We start from the raw sequence: 15,000 nt of genomic DNA on the forward strand, positions 1-15,000 counted from the left end.
CCTTTCGCTTCTCCCTCGGTGAGATGTGTGTGAGCAAGTTGCCACAGTAAGCCATCATTCGTGTTTATCTGAGTGTAAATGTGAATCACCCGTGTGTGAGTATGTACATGTAGTCCCGATCGCTGTTATAAGTTATAATTTGTGCATGTTATTAGCGGCTGCGATTCGCGAGTCGCAACAGCTGTTCAAACGTCTCCTCACGAGCGGAGTTTAAGCCTTTGTTCTTTTTCCGCGATCTACAGTCAAGTGCGAAAGTTTGTGAACCCCTTGAGCCTTTTGGAATTTTATTTATTTTAACCATTATTAATTCATTTTTATCAATACCAGTATTTTTTATATGAAATAACAGATGTTTGTTTATCAATTCAACATTTTTATTTTCCAGAAATCAATTGTTAAAACAGATAAAACAAATTATTTGACGAATGTTGTATGTGCAAAAGTTTGTGAACCCTGAGCTGCATTGCTTAAATCGAGCAAGGTAAACACAATCAGGTTGGCCAAATTGGTTGATGAAATAGACCAATGTAATGAGAGATCTTTAGGAAAGAAATTGGGCGGCACTAGATAAAACAGAGATAAAACCAGGTCAGTTTAGGCTCACCAAAGTGAACCCATACAGGTCAGACATGCTAAAAGGGAAACAAATCTCAGAGGATCTCAGGAATAGAGTTTTGATGTTACACATTTGTCTGGGGACAGTTATAAATTCATAAAAAAAAATTTGAGCTCAATCGGTCCACCGTGAGGAAAATCATCTACAAATGGAGAGCTTTAAGAGTGACTTAACATCTGCCTAGAAGTGGACTTCCTTCAAAAATATCCTCAAGCGCCACAAGAAAAGTGATTTTTCAGGTAAAAGCCAACCCAAACATTACACCTGGAGATTTGCAGACAATTTGAAACCACCATTATTCACTTGGGAGAAGGTTCTCTAGGTGGTAGGCAGAATTGCGTTTTTGCCCAAACATGGCGGTTTTGGTTATGACCAAACAGTTCAATTTTTGACTAATCTGTCCACAGAATAAGACTTCAGGTATCTCCAGGTGCTCTCTGGCAAAGTTGTGACAAGCAGTTTTGTTCTTTTTTGAGAGCAGAGGCTTCTTCAGCAACCATCCCATGAAAGCCATGTTGACTGAGTTTTCTTCTTATTGTGGAACCATGCACATCTGTCCCAGATGCTGCAAGAGAGGTCTGCAAATCACCAGATGTAATGTTTGGGTTGGCTTTTAACTGAAAAATCACTTATCTTGTGGCGCTTGTGGATATTTTTGAAGGAAGTCCACTTCTAGGCAGATGTTCAGTCACTCTTAAAGCTCTTCATTTGTAGATGATTTGCCTCACGGTGGACCGATGGAGCTCAAACTTTTTTTTAAATAATTTATAGCTGTCCCCAGACAAATGTGCAGCATCACAACTCTATTCCTGAGATCCTCTGAGATTGTTTCCCCTTTTAGCATGTCTGACCTGTATGGGTTCACTTTGGTGAGCCTAAACTGACCTGGTTTTATCTCTGTTGTATCTAGTGCCGCCCAATTTCTTCCCTAAAGATCTCTCACTACATTGGTCCATTTCATGACTCAATTTGGCCCATCTGATTGTGTTTACCTGCTCCATTTAAGCAATGCAGCTCAGGGTTCACAAACTTTTGCACATACAACATTCGTCAAATAATTTGTTTTATCTGTTTTAACAATTGATTTCTGGAAAAGAAAAATGTTGAATTGATAAACAAACATCTGTTATTTCATATAAAAAATACTGGTATTGATAAAAATGAATTAATGATGGTTACAATAAATAAAATTCCAAAATGTTCAAGGGGTTCACAAACTTTCGCACTTGACTGTATATGCGGCTGTGCCTGTGAAAGAAGGAAAATAAAGAGCGGATAAAACCCTACTCCTCCTCTCCTAGTCTCATTATAAGCATAAGTGGTGTTCTGGCCGACATATCTGAAGTGAAACCAGTGATACAAGCAGATCAGCGCGGTACCGGTAGCCTACTACAGCCACCAGTTTCTTCAGCCACAATATAACTCACTTTGTGCACGGAGACAGTATTAAGCAAGTAAGTCTGCTTGTGTAGCCTAAATTAAGTTTCTTCAAAAACAAAACAAAAAAAACAGGGATAGGAATGAGGGGGTGGGGCTGCATTGGAGGAAGGCGGGATATTATGATTGTGCTGAAATGCTCAAACTCAAATCCATCCTAACTGCTTTAACTTTGTACAAAACTACTTTTTACACACAGCCTAAAATATTGACTTTGCTCTCCCGCTGGCCACTCACGGACACACCTCCCGACGTATATGATATTATTATAGAGTAGAACTATAAGATTACATGTAAAACTATAACCAAAATATGTATAGACCTACTTGATAAGTAAATCAACCTACATCATTACTGCATGCCATAGACAACAGTAGCCTATATTCGCAACAATAGGTACGCACATGTAATTGATTAAATATATTGGGTGCCATGCATTTCACAAGGATATGTGTGTTTTTCCGATGACAGAGCTTTATTTCGTGGTGTTGCCATTGAGTGTCGCTGATTCCCCGAGTCAGGAAAACCTTGCGGTAGCTCTACGCATGGTCAAAGGTTTGCGTGGGAATACGCACACTTCTCCGCAAAGAATTCTTTTATAAATACCACCGTTTTGCCACCGCACATTTGACCGCACATTCTGCCTGTCTACGCAAGGTTTTTGTGCGTAGAAAGCTTTATAAATGAGGCCCCAGATGTTCTCCACTCGTTCAATGTAAACTTGCTCAGATCTAGCACTCTGTTTGAAGCAGCAGGGTAAAACACTTTCCCTGCGTTCCGAAGCGCATACTCTTTCTTTTTTCTATTCTACAAACATCCGACGATAAAAATAATCTAGTTAGGATGCAGTAGTTACTTTCATCATTACTTACTTTCATTGTTGTGATGGCACAACTGTGCAAAATGTATTGTTAGACAGTGAGACCATAAAACACTCTTTCTGCCTTTTCTCAGGCTAGGATGAACCGATTTCTAAAATGTTTGCACATTTATATTACATTGGATCTCAGAGTTCAACACACCTTCATATTCCCACTGGTGAAGTAGGCCTTTAAGTACCTCATACAACTCCACTTTAAAAATACTGAACTATCCCTTTAATCATAACCCCTTATATCAAAAACATAACATGCACAACTTCAAGCAAATAATGGGCAAGAATGAAGAGCAGAGAAGGTGACGGGACAGAGCATGTAAACTGCTTCCTGGGGTTATATTTCATTTGACTTGGGGATTATCAATACGCTGTACAAAGAGAGGTGACAATCCAACACAGAGATGATCTTACCTTTGACTGTGTGTTTGTTGGGACACAGGAACCATGGCAACAGCAGCAGGTAGAGGAAGTAAACCAGAGACAGGACGTTGTAGCGAAAGAGACAAGCTGCAAAGACACAAAGACTAGAGTCAAACTAATATACATTCAGAGATGTTAGCTTACAGTGGGGAAAATAAGTCATCAAAAGATTTTCATGAAAATTACTATTAGAAACTTTAGGTTTTTTGGTTGACTGTAGCGCCCCCTTTGGACAAAGGCAGTAGTGTTCTAACACCAGCATCCCAAAGACCTTTGCTAGCACATGCTCGATGTGCTTGCATTTGTTTAAGAAGCAAGTGAAAAAGAGATCACAGGATGCACCACAATGAGGAAACGTATGTATTTATATGTGACTATGTCAGATTAATAATGGTAATATGACCATGGTGAAGCAAAGTAAACTTTGATTTAGTACCGTTCATAAACACAAGCTTTTCCGGTCTGTCTACTAGGGGTGGGGAAAAAAATCGATTTTCCGATTAATATCGATTCTCTCTCGAACGATTCTGAATCGATTCAGAAAAGTTAATAATCGATTTTTTTTTTTATATATAATTTTTTTTTTAATATTTTTTTTTTTTTTTTTTTTTTTTTTTTTGTAAATACTAATACTTCCTGCGCCATTGCGCATGCACACCACACAGCCACTTTGGAAACACGAGTTGTTTCCAAAGTGGCTTCAAAAGGGCTGAGAGCAGCAAACCCATGACCTGCACCGGCTTTATCTCTGTTTACGTTTTTGTATGAGAGCTGAATTCCAAGCCATACTTTTTGTACAATGTGTTGAAATGACATAGAAAATAATAGAATAGAAATCCTATAGAAACATGATTTACGAGATTAGAAATAAAATAAAACTGAATCGGTTTAGTTTTTACATACTTCCATATTGTGTTGAAATGCAAGCTGCATTGATTATTGTACTGTTCATAGAAAGTCATATTTGTGACAAGCAAAGCTTTTTCTTTTAATACAATATTAGAGAAGGCAATTCATCTGTTTATTGTCTTTAATGATCATCACAAAAGTAGGAAGTGATTAGCAAACTCAGATGTGTATATAAATATATTTTTGAAATTCACACTTGGGTATGAACATAAAAAAAATTGAAAATCGATTTTGAATCGAATCGTTGACCTCTGAATCGGAATCGAATCGAATCGTGAGGTGCCAAGAGATTCCCACCCCTACTGTCTACCGTCAATCCATATCTATAAGTTTGCGTTGAATCATATCCGAGCAAAGACATTAACAATAACTGTCTAAAAATAGCAATAGCAAAAATTGGTCTTGTTTGTTGTTATAGGTAATTTATGATCATCAGAGTAAAAATCAGACCGTTTTATGTAACATTTATGGAAGTAAATGAGTGTCATCGGATTTTGAAAATAAAAAGCCATTGAATTTTAAGCACTGAATATTTATGCATTGAAATAACGTATCTGAATGTTTTGCCTCTGAATTTAACTCATTAAATTTTAAACAACTAATTTTCACCTTTATTTTACAATGTTCTCAAATTCAAAATCAAATATTCAACGTTAAAAAATTCAGTGTGCCAAATTCAACTGCAAAATCCCATGTATGAAATTCAGAGTAAAACTTTGGGGACCCAAGGAAGAGCAATCGATCATAGATGCTAGATCGCGTTCAACAAAGAGAGCAAGTGGGAATATTAGCTTGTTGCCTTGGATACCCCTGACTGATGCAGGAAGGCAAATCAGGTTTTAGCCATGTCAAACGGCAACACAAGTAACGATGGTGCTTCGGTGAGTACAAACATGTTTCTACTGTATATACAGTGCTGTGTGAAAGTTTGTGAACCCCTTGAGCCTTTTGGAATTTTATTTATTTGAACCATTATTAATTCATTTTTATCAATACCAGTATTTTTTATATGAAATAACAGATGTTTGTTTATCAATTAAAAAAAATTATTTTCCAGAAATCAACTTTTAAAACAGATAAAACAAACTATTTGCCAACTGCTGTATGTGCAAAAGTTTGTGAACCCTGAGCTGCATTGCTTAAATCGAGCAGGTATACACAATCAGATGGGCCAAATTGAGTGATGAAATGGACCAATTTAGTGAGAGATCTTTAGGGAAGAAATTGGGCGGCACTAGATAAAACAGAGATAAAACCAGGTCAGTTTAGGCTCACCAAAGTGAACACATACAAGTCAGACATGCTAAAAGGGAAAATAATCTCAGAGGATCTCAGGAATAGAGTTTTGATGTTGCACATTTGTCTGGGGGCAGCTATAAATTAATTTAAAAAAAAGTTTGAGCTCCATCGGTCCACCGTGAGGCAAATCATCTACAAATGGAGAGCTTTAAGAGTGACTGAACATCTGCCTAGAAGTGGACTTCCTTCAAAAATATCCACAAGCGCCACAAGAAAAGGGATTTTCCTGTTAAAAGCCAACCCACACATTACATCTAGTGATTTGCAGACCTCTCTTGCAGCATCTGGGACAGATGTGCATGGTTCCACAATAAGAAGAAAACTCAGTCAACATGGCTTTCAAGGGAGGGTTGCTGAAGAAGTCTCTGCTCTCAAAAAAGAAATATACTGCTTGTCACAACTTTGCCAGAGAGCACCTGGAGATACCTGAAGTCTTATTCTGTGAACAGATTAGTCCAAAATCTAACTGTTTGGTCATAACCAAAACCGCCATGTTTGGGCAAAAACGCAACTCTGCCTACCACCAAGAGAACCTTCTCCCAAGTGAAGAATGGTGGTGTCAAATTGTCTGCAAATCTCCAGATGTAATGTTTGGGTTGGCTTTTACCTGAAAAATCACTTTTCTTGTGGCGCTTGAGGATATTTTCAGCTAGGTTATAAAACAATCCATTTAACAAACTGGCACACAAGAAACACATCCCATGATGGCCACAGACACACACTTCTACCCAGAGACCTCCACAACAACACTGTTGAGCAACATGGAAAAGGTCACAGACGGATTTCTAAACTTCGTAATGTTCCAGTAAGCCCCTCTGGACCATTATCTGTAAAGTGGAGGGAACATTCCGTCACCAACCCAATGCAGGAGCTCCTCGCAAGATTTCCAACCCGGTAGTTAGTGAGTCAAGAGTCAAGAACCACTCGAAAAGATTTTGTCGGAAAGATCCTGAAAGCAGCATGCATAGCAGAGTATAGGCAATGCACTCCAACGCTATGGTCTTTATTTACATCCCAGAAGACGCCATCACTGAAGACAAGGCATATTGAAGCTTGTTTGAAGTTGTATACACATTTGTAGAAGCCTGTTAGCCTGGAAATCCAGACCTGCCGCTAGGCACTAGCATGTTAAATTTGCTGCGCCTTGTTGGTCTGGACACTCTCCATTGAAGCTCATTAAATATGTCAAGACTTCCTGAGCTACCAATCAAATCGTTCTTTCTGATATGGGCGGGCCAGAGCCCTATGTATGGGGCTCTGGCGGACGTAACCTGATGACGACATGCTGTGCATGCGCCGCCGAAGCTGTGATAGTAAACAACAGAGATGGCTGTGGGTATGTTGTTTGAGCTTGAGAGACGGCTTTGGCCCTCGACACTTAACGATTTGGAAGACGGCACTCAAATCTTTCATTAGCAAGTAAGAGGAATGTGTACAGTGGAAGGAGGTGGAAGCATCATATGTCATCCACTAGAATTATGAGAATGAGACCCAGCAGGACAAAGACCCAAAACACTATGCAAAGGAGAATTTGTGCCAGAGAGAGAATATAAAAGTTTCACCGTTCACTTTGTAACATTATCTTTGACTTATTCTGTAGAATCAGTTCCAGCTTGTTCTCAGGTCTACTTTATGTCCCTGTGTCTCTGGACTGCTTGATGATGACTCATTATACCACACTGGTACAATCACTGGACCTGGACAAAGAGTCTGTTTCCACACGTTTCACTGCTACTTCCTCCTGCTGCTACAGCTCCATATTGACTTCCTGTCCACAGGAATGAGACCACACCATAGGGAGGCTGCACATGTCATGTCCCCCAACATGACTGGCTGCCTTTTTCTATTATTCTATTCTATTCTATTCTATTCTATTCTATTCTATTCTATTCTATTCTATTCACTTTCCTGAACTTTAAGTGCTGAGGCTTGTGTCTTCATGTGTCTTTATGTGTATGTGTTTCTTGTGTATGAGCTGCTGGATACAAGAAGTTGCCTAGATAGATAGTTCTATCCATCTATCTATCTATCTATCTATCTATCTATCTATCTATCTATCTATCTATCTATCTATCTATCTATCTATCTATCTATCTATCTAACTATCTATCTATCTATCTATCTATCTATCTATCTATCTATCTATCTATCTATCTATCTATCTATCTTTTTACTTATTTAACTCTCTCTATTATTCCACCTTAACAAAAACATCAAGGACATACGTTCATTTCTATATTTGAGACCATACAGTAAACTGGTGATCAGTGCACTACACTCATTTAACTTGTATTACATTTCCTGCAAATACATACTGTACATAAGATAAGATTAGACACAAAGGGTATTGTCAAATGTCTAACTGTTAGTCATTTATTGAGGCCAGCAGGCTGCCACTCTGCTGTAACCTGTAGGATAACACTGACTAAACAAACCCAGCCCTGAACAAACCACAACTATTAGGATACCACAACGGCTGCATGTGTACCCACCATGTCACTGCTACATCCCCTTCTCTTTGGCTCTCGTCAAGGGGTTTCCACTCACAGGAGTTAATGCAACCACACATACAGTACAGTACTATGCCAGGGATATCTGGGGTATATACAAGGTGTCTTCAGTGGATGTCAGTCAAATCAAAGAGTGCATGTAGGACATTTTGTTCACCTTTTAGACTAGCTACAGTATACCTACTGTACACAAACCGCCCGGCTTACAAACTCTTAGAGGAATACCAACCAACGGCTCAAATGACAACCTTCTGCTGTAGAATGTTGTAGTCTTTAGTCATAGGCCTACTCACTATTCATTCCATTTAGGCTGTACATTTCTTAACATGTCACAGCTATTTATTGAAAATAACCATGGCTTTGGGGCGCCCTTAGCTCAGTTGGTAGGGCGTCCTACTCCTACCCCTGTTGAAAGCCGTGAGGGCACGGACTCTTTTCGGCTCTGTGAGAGTGGTTAGTGACACTGCATCAACTAATGCCAGTCAGTGACACACACACCTGATTGCTGTGTCACCTAACTACTCTCTCTCACCGAGCTGAAAGATTACGTGTCCTCACAGAAAGCGAATGAACGAGAGACGGCAGTTAGTATGGATCACGATGAGGTAATGTGTTTATGTTGTTGTAAATAATGACTATTTCAGATGAATAATGGTCATCTGATGGTTTACATTGTTACACATTCACCCAATCACACTCACATTCATACATACTTCATTGCATTCTCTTTTTTTTCTTTGATGGTTCAGCCCCGTTATCAGTCATTATGACGACAAACAACTGTCTCAAACAAGGCTCCCGCTCCCCTTCCCTCAACTAGAGGGATAGGCTTCTCAAATCGCGTTCCTGCGCTACACTGAAATCTGCGACCAATACGAATATGTGACCATAGAGCCTGCATTCACGAACCGAAAATCGGACTGGGTGTGCGACCAGACCAAACGCAGAAATAAAACCTATATAAAAATGTCTTTCTTTGCACTGATGGTCTCGTTTGCTGTTAAAGGTCATTTATGATTATCAGAGGAAACATGGGGCTGTTTAAAAGATATTTAAATGTTACTCGTAGCTGCTTTAAAAAGTGGGTAACATTGTAAAAGTTAGTGGCCACTGCGTCCGTTTGAATCGGCAGGTTTCAGAAACGATGCAACATAAATGGTTGAAAGTTTGGGTTGTTTTCAGTCAAAATAATTGGGCGGGTTTTGTGTGTGTTTGGCTTGGAATCTTAATCTCTATCTGGCAAAACACAGCTTTTAGTACTAATCCTGCATTTGACCTGAACCAGCTATACACTGAAGCGGTGAAAAGATGTATGGTTACACTACACTACACTAACTGCTGAAAGTAAGTTAGAATAAAGACAGTTGTGGAGATATTTGTCTGGGGTTTAAAAAAAGCCAGAAACTCAAGTGATGTCACTGCTCAATAGAGTGGAACTAAAATGAATGTTGACATGCAAAGTGATTACAGGAGCAACAGAAGTCATTATTGCACAACTGTATTCCATTGTGAGCTGCCCCTTTAGCCTGCACTGTATTCTTAACTCAAGGCAAAATCACAGCAGGTTTCTGTTAAATGACACCTTTAACGTTGACTGCCAGTGCTATTTAAACCCTAATTCTACCTTTAATTCAAGTCACTATTGGGCAACAAACAAGGTTTTTTTTCAGTAGACATACTTTCCACTGAAGGAACAGCAGCCTTGTGCATTTTGTAAACAGAATTTTCCAGTGCACTGAGCATCACAAATACAAGTTCCATTCACCTCCACTCTATACTGGGGCGGTGACAGAAATATCAGTCACAGCTATTTTCTAAACCTGGATAAACAACACTAAAAAGTAACTGCATGGAAAAACACTGCAAGAGAGAAAAGAGAAAAATTAGTTTTCAGAATTGCTGTGAAGTGACCTTTTTTCAGGTCAATATGGACCAACAAATCATCAGGGCTGGCCGGAATTATTTGAAGAATGAGAAGAATAGAATAGATTATTTGTTCCCCTTAACTCTGTACCACAACATTAGGATCTCAGAAGGAAAAGCATTGCTTGCCGAAATGCTATCGTCAGCAGGCGGCGCTAATCTGTATTGTGGCCCGAAAAAATACGGAAGCCGGAAATGATGGGACAGATCTCTAGACCATAAACATAGATAGAAATACGTATTTATATTTATGGACCATAAAGAGCACCATTTTTAGCAGAGAGTGTCGAGCATGGTGTCGAGCAGTCAACAAGGGTTGATGCATGTGAGTACTCGCTGAACGAAACAAACAAACACATTAAAACAATGGCTAACTGTTGTTAGCTGTTTGTGGTACCCGCCTCACTTCTGGGCTTCACTGATTCGCTAGCCCTCCACAAATCAAATTGCTCCAACTGAAAGACTGCCCGCCGCCAAAAGAAGCCCGACGACATCTACGACGACCGACGTCACTGCACACACCAAACAGATTTGTGTCCCCGCCCCTTCCAGACTCTCCGACGGCGATTATCGGGCCGGTGTGTCCTGGCCTTTAGGGTTACGATGGCACAGAGGACAGCTGATTTGGAACAACACAGCTGTTCACAACTCAGACATACTTAGGCTACCAGTCAAAAGTTATGAAATAATCAACAAACTATGCAGCTTACTGTCTCATGCCACAAGCTGGGTTTCAGGGAGTACATTGGGATTATTAATGTTGTTATCAAGTATTCGCAGCCTGTAAAATGGTTCTCGGGACAGCCCTACAAATCATGGGTTTTGGACATCTGTTGTCTGACAAATGAAACAGTGAAGATGTGTTTTTGACTGGACAAATACATTATACTGCTGCCAAGACAGAGAGGAAACCTGTGTCCTGTATGGCACAGAAAGAGTTTGATGTCCTAGAAATGCTTTTCAGGCTGATGTATGCACCATTGTCTCCTTGGTTGGGTTGGATGCGGTTTCTTTCACTCAGTTGTTGGATGTTGTTCCAGGGATTTGAAGGAGAACCCCTCTGGTCTCATCCCCTCCTACTCACACCACCTCTGGGAGCAGTCTTCACTTCATGTCCTTGGGAAAGTTCCTTGTCCATTCCAACATAGCTTGGCACGGTTTTGAATATGGAGTCCCACAGTATCTTAAGCCTCTTTCTCCACTGGGCATTTCAGTTCGGTTTGGTACAGAACGGTAGCCCTAGATCTGGCTTGCGTTTCCACTGCTGACAGCACCCTTTCCTTGGTAAGTGGGGTTCATGGCGGAGGGTAATAGCCGCGACAAGAGCTGTTGAACTGCGCTAAAACTCTAACGATAGGGTGACCGAAATAAGTACAGTACGGTTCCTTTGGTACCCTTCCCTCTGACAGCGGAAACACAAATAATTGCGTGCCGTACCATACCAAACTGAACTGTTCGCTCAGTGGAAACAAGGCTTAAGCCTCATGCATCAGATGGTGATGAGTGTCTAGTTCCAGGAACTAGGAATTCTGACTTTTGATTTTCACTAATGATATAAAGAGAGAACAGTTGGGTCCCACTGGTACCAGTGCTTGAGGGGGCCTTACTTTGTTCAGGTGGCCCGGGTTGGACTCCCAGCACATCCAGATTGAAACCATACCTCCATACTTTCTCAGATTGAATTCACCCCTACTCTGTCCAGCCGCTGTGCATCTGAATCAACTGCTATCCATTTTGAGCAAGTGACATACTTTTGCAGGTTATCCACTAGGTTTTGCAGTTTGCACTAATTGTTTTGAGAAATGCACTAACTGCTGTGCAAATGTTAATAGTGATGTGAGAAAAGCACCAAAGCGACTGAGAAAAACTGTCAGAAAAACTATATAAAAATAGAATTCTTTGCACTGATGGTCTTGTTTGCTGTTACATGTCATTTATGATCATCAGAGGAAATATGAGACTGTTACAGAAACATTTGAAAGTTCCTCGTAGCACCTTTAAGGTTTGCACAGCATATGATATGACCCCCATCCCATACAGACAGACATACAGATAGATAGATAGATAGATAGATAGATAGATAGATAGATAGATAGATAGATAGATAGATAGATAGATAGATAGATAGATAGATAGATAGATAGATAGATAGATAGATAGATAGATAGATAGATAGATAGATAGATAGATAGATAGATAGATAGATAGATAGATAGATAGATAGATAGATAGATAGATAGATAGATAGGAGGATCTAGGAGGAGTTTAAACAATTTGTGCCACTTTTTAGGAGCATTTTTCGGAGAATAATGTGCTGAGAGAGAGAGAGAGAGAGAGAGAGAGAGAGAGAGAGATCTGAGCACTGGAATGAAAGTGTTGCAACATATCCCACCACAGTCTGCCAACAAAGGGAGATGTGAAAGAAAGAAAGAAAGAAAGAAAGAAAGAAAGAAAGAAAGAAAGAAAGAAAGAAAGAAAGAAAGAAAGAAAGAAAGAAAGAAAGAAAGAAAGAAAGAAAGAAAGAAAGAAAGAAAGAAAGAAAGAAAGAAAGAAAGAAAGAAAGAAAGAAAGAAAGAAAGAAAGAAAGAAAGAAAGAAAGAAAAACAAATCAAACCATGACAACCGTTTCATAAGAGGCTGTGGCTGAAAAATATGAGCCGTGCAAAGGAAAGACAACAGGAGAGAGAGAGGGCAGAGTGCTGTAGGGAGATAGGTGCTGCAGTGTTATCATGTCTGTCCATAAACACATCATTTTGGGTGTGTCAGATATGACTAACTTTTACAGCAGGGTGGAGCCCCTCCAACTCTCCGCATGTGGGGACTGATAATATGATAATACAAAGCTGTGGGACAAACAATGAGCCGCTCTGAAAATCGCAGTTTTTTTATTAAAGGAAGTCCGTCTGCAGGATCCCGGGCTGAGTCAGGCATTTTAGATAAATAGCTCACTATAAACTATCCCTGCATTCCAATACCCATACTCCCCTAGTATTTAGTATGCCAGGAAAAAAAGATTTAGGAAGTCCCAATAAATGCAAGTCAGTTGTAGTATGCGGAAAATACATAAATGCCCCACTAACTACAATAGCATTTTGGAGTATTCATCTTTATTCTTGACATTTCTCGACATAATGAAAATAAATCTACCTTATCTGATTTTTTTTTTTATCTGTGACCCTCTTCTGTAATTTAGTATGTAGTGTAGTAAAAAGCTATAGAAAAAGTGTGTGATTTGGAATGCAGGGTAGTGTACTCCATGGTGTGGTTGGTTGTGTATAGTATAGAGTTGCTCTGATTTTTGTAATCGGACTCTTTGCCTGGATAATCAGTAACATTTTGCATCCAAATGAGCAGTTCTCAAAATGGGGAACTGAGGGTGTCTGTGCGTGAAAGTCTAATTCAGCTGCAAGTTGTTCACGTTGTACGGTGACAAATGCCAGTTCAAGTGTTTCAATCTCATGTCATTGTCCTGCTTCTGCTAATGTAAATGTACGTTGATCAATAGGAGCTAATCGCGGTTTGCGCTATACACCTGTGTTGGAGTTTGAAAGATGACTTGAAACACAATTCAGCAAAAACCAAAGTGTCAAAGGCCTTTTTCTATTGTGCAAGGTGTGCGATGGAAATTGAACCAGGAAGTCTAAGCAGAGACAGCTTACCTTCAAAGTAAAAGTTCCCTCTTTTTTAACGGTCAGTTTAAGGAGAGCTTAACTCTATCAATAAACCAATAGCTCTTCTTGGTGTTGCAAGTACAGAATACTGTCTTATAAAATGGCCCCCAAAAAAGCTTCTCTTCTTTTAGTCCACTCAGTCATTTCTAGAGTACACACAGAGAGAGCGAAGGGATGACATCACTTTACAGCAATCTGTTGGATTAGTCTCAAAGTAATTCATTTCCCACCTGCTGGAGAACAATGGGCTATGTGAGCTCCTTGACCGTGATGGGCAGTGAAGTAGTTCACAGGCTACACACACACACACACGCACGCACGCACGCACGCACGCACGCACACACACACACACACACACACACACACACACACACACACACACGCACAGTGACTTGGCTGAGCTTATACTATGTCAGATGACCAAAAACATGAGTCACATATGAAAAAGAGGAAACGCTTTCTTCTCCCTATCAAGGCCCACACTGGTCACTGTGTTCCAGAGGAATACACGGTTAAAAAGGGGAAGATTCTTCACACAGAATGAGGGATGACATGTTATATCAAGATGGTGTGATGCTGGTATAGCCCCTCTGGTACTTCCTCTATATCTGTTTCTGGTAAATGTTCAGCTCCGTTCCACAACGCAAAAGAACATTCAAATTGAACAGAGAAAACCAAACCTCAGCCATGAACTGACAAAATACAGACAGCGAATGAAGTGTCCCGGCACCAACAAAGATAGAAAACACTGGAGCCAATGTGAGCTGCAGCTTTATATCATTAAGACTCTCTGGTGTCTCTGGCTGCTTTAATGTCCCTGGAACCAGGCAGAACGCAAACTGTGCTCAGCCCCAGCTACTGGAGTCCAGACCTTCTGTACAAATGAAATGAAGTACGATGGTCTGGTACCAGGCTAGTTGGGGCCCACCCTCAATGATAAAATGACATGTTGATGAATGATATATCATATTAAATATCACAAAGTGAGGACATTAATAAGCGAGTGGTGCTTCTATTAAATCCTCAACATATAAATCAAGCCACAATCACTTCACACACCTTTCATCAGATATCCCTTCCTGAGGTTATAATACCTTTTCCATTCAAAGTTCATTCTCATTTGATCGTTGATGTCACGTGACTTTATCTGACCAGAGCCTGAGAGAGGAACAGATGTCCACTTCACTCTCTGCATGAATCACCTGTTATCACTGTATGTATTTACACTTAGTTGCACAACACAGAGCTAATACACACAGACAGACACACACACACACACACACACACACACACACACACACGCGCACGCACGCACGCACATGCACACACACACACACA

The 15,000-nt window shown here is 40.1% G+C and overlaps 1 protein-coding gene across 2 annotated transcripts in view; it reads right to left on the reverse strand.

The window, feature by feature from the left end:
* Positions 1–15,000, reverse strand: part of piezo1 (piezo type mechanosensitive ion channel component 1 (Er blood group)) — a 157,145-nt gene that overhangs the window by 123,806 nt on the left and 18,339 nt on the right. For both annotated transcript variants that reach the window (XM_080036320.1, XM_080036319.1), the window contains exon 2: positions 3,342–3,437. In XM_080036320.1, coding sequence (XP_079892446.1) covers positions 3,342–3,437 — 96 coding nt within the window. The remainder of the gene's footprint in view (positions 1–3,341; positions 3,438–15,000) is intronic.

Source organism: Ammodytes marinus (assembly GCF_949987685.1).
Source record: "Ammodytes marinus genome assembly, chromosome: 11".
NCBI lineage: Eukaryota > Metazoa > Chordata > Actinopteri > Uranoscopiformes > Ammodytidae > Ammodytes > Ammodytes marinus.